Source organism: Monoraphidium neglectum (assembly GCF_000611645.1).
Source record: "Monoraphidium neglectum strain SAG 48.87 unplaced genomic scaffold scaffold01108, whole genome shotgun sequence".
In the NCBI taxonomy this organism is placed as follows: domain Eukaryota; kingdom Viridiplantae; phylum Chlorophyta; class Chlorophyceae; order Sphaeropleales; family Selenastraceae; genus Monoraphidium; species Monoraphidium neglectum.
The window spans coordinates 14445-16860 of NW_014012520.1; the positions used below are offsets into that span (position 1 = coordinate 14445).

The window sequence follows — 2416 nt, forward strand, 5'->3', positions numbered from 1 at the left end:
CCGCCTCCAATGCAGGCGCGGCGGTGGTGCGGGGACGTCCTGGCTTTTGCTTGAGCAGCCTTTCGCTGCCTGCTGCCCGCTGCTGCTCGATTTCCGGTTCTGTGAGCACATCTGACAGGAACACGCCGGTGGTCATGCAGGGGAAAGTGAGGGCTAGTCAAGCTGGGTCAAACCCGCCAGACAGGCGACTGGTCAACCGTCCAAGGTGCAACAATCCGAATCCTCCCAGGCAACACAATAGCTGTCAAAACGTGTTCAGTAGCCCCCAGTCGCCTCACCCTGTGCAGCTGCGGTCTTTCGCGGCCGCCCTCTGCGCTTGGGTGCGGCGGTTTCAGCAGGGTCGGCGTCTGTGGCCAACGCCCGCGGCCTGACCGCCATCGGGGCGCACACACAACGTGCGTGCCTCAGCCATTGACCGCATGACGCCCGCCTGCGGATGCCTGCGCCGGCGATTGGGCCAGTGGGTGGGCTCGGTCGATGGATGGACCGGAGTCAGCAGATGCCGCCATTGCCAGGCCCCAGCGGTGCGTGGCAGTGGAACTCCCGCGGTGACCTGCTGCGGGCGGTCCGTCAAGCCGGTAACAATCTATCGCACCTGAAAAGGATGCTGGGTGCGGCCAGCGCGTGCGCCACAAGTCCAGCATGAGCATTGCCGCTTCCTCAGCGGGGAGGGCCGTACACGTCCATGCACACTATTGAACTATGCAGTTTGATAGAAAACTATCAGCTTGTCGTTCTCAAGTCACGGATCGTTACCGCTACCTGAGATCTCTATGATATCTGTAGTTCTTGTTCTTAGCGGCCACATGCAAAGGTGATGGTAGCTCTTTGCAATTGGCTTGAGTATGACGAGCGAAACGGCAACACAGGGCGGGCTGCCACGTACTGGTGGGTGGCAGGACAAGGGGGGGCAAGGCAGCACATGCCGTGACGCCCATCCTGTGCGCATCCAGACCATGGGCTGGCTGGAGCGTGTCCACATTGTAGAGATCAAATTCTGCAGACACACAGTTTATTTTATTCTAAATTGGCTGTCACAGCCGCGTCACAAGGTGCGGCACCATGTGAGCATGCTGCCCCGTTTCCATGGTGTGGGGTGTGGCTCAACCCACACGCACGCATGCACGCACACACGCACGCGCGCACGAACTTCCCATCGTGACGTGCCACCGTTTGTAGCGTGGCTTTCATCCGTGCGAGGCGTCAGCATACTCTTCCCTCCACTCCCTCCCTTCCTCCCTCTCTCTCCCCCCTCTGCCCCCCCCTCCGTCTCTTTCAACATGCATTGAACTACCTACCTTCTCTGGGGCTATCCCCTTCCAAGCGTTGATGTATCGCTGCTGGCAAAGCGGGACATCAACAATCAGTCAAGTTCAGCTATGTTGACGAAGTGTTACCTTAGTGGACGGCGAGTTCCAGCTGCCCCGCCATTGTACTCTCAGCTGCAGCGCCACCTTCCCTGCCGCCCCCCGAAAGCCATGTGACACTCACCCTCACACGTATACATCAATTTACTCATCCGGCTCCACGCTCCATTCTGAGCACCCACACAGTCGACCACCTAACAGCTGATTTGCCCAGCCGGCGCACATCCGCCCTTGGATTGTTTGCCATGATCTTTCCTCACGCCTGAAAGCAATTTTGCAGGTGTGCCCGTTACGTATCATCGTGACTATACGGTGCCCCCCTTCGTACGCGCCCCCCTCCCACCAACCCGTTAAATGGCTCAAATGGCAAGCAGCCTCCTCAGGTCAGCGGTGACATTACAGCACCACGGAATATTAAGGAATGGCTCTTGTCATGACCAGCATGACTCAAGTCCCTAAAGCTGCAAGCTTGTGCTGTTGTGTTTGTCGCCGCTCTAGCCGCCTCTTTCGAGCGGCCGCTGCGCACCGTTGACGCCACACGCGCGCCCGAGCTGCCTGCCGCCGCGACAGGACGCGCCTCCGGCCGGCGCCGACCGCGCGCCGCCAGCCACAGGAAGCCCCTTCCGTCGCTGCGCGCATGGCGGCGCGAACGGCGTCCCAGCGCAGGCGGCCGCCGCCGTGCGCGAAACGCGCGCGTGCGCCCGTGCTTGGGCGGTAGCGCCATCGCCAAAACGCCCACGCGATCACCCGCAGCTGCCACGCCCTCAGCAGCCCGCAGTGGCCCTGCGGCCCGTGGCCCACGTGAGCTGGCCCACGCCTCGGCGGCAGCAGTGCGCCCGCAGCATCTGCAAACGCGTCCATCCACTGCTGCGATGGCATGGTCATCCTGAGCCGCCGCCAGTCCTCCCGTCTGTTCGCCTGCTGTAACCCCGAATCATTGGCAGCAGGCATCTCGTCCTCCTCGCGCTGCTGCTGGTGCTGCCGCTGCTCTTGCCGCTGCTGGTGCTGCTGCTGCTGCTGCTGCTGCTGCTGCTGCTGCTGCTGCTGCT

At 61.8% G+C, this 2416-nt stretch overlaps 1 protein-coding gene across 1 annotated transcript in view; it reads right to left on the reverse strand.

Moving 5' to 3' along the window:
- MNEG_6675 (hypothetical protein) overlaps positions 1-650 on the reverse strand; it is a gene marked incomplete at both ends in the record, with an annotated part of 2378 nt that extends 1728 nt beyond the window's left edge. The window contains one exon of the mRNA XM_014044855.1: positions 596-650. Coding sequence (XP_013900309.1) covers positions 596-650 — 55 coding nt within the window. The remainder of the gene's footprint in view (positions 1-595) is intronic.
- Between the last annotated feature and the right edge of the window lie 1766 nt (positions 651-2416).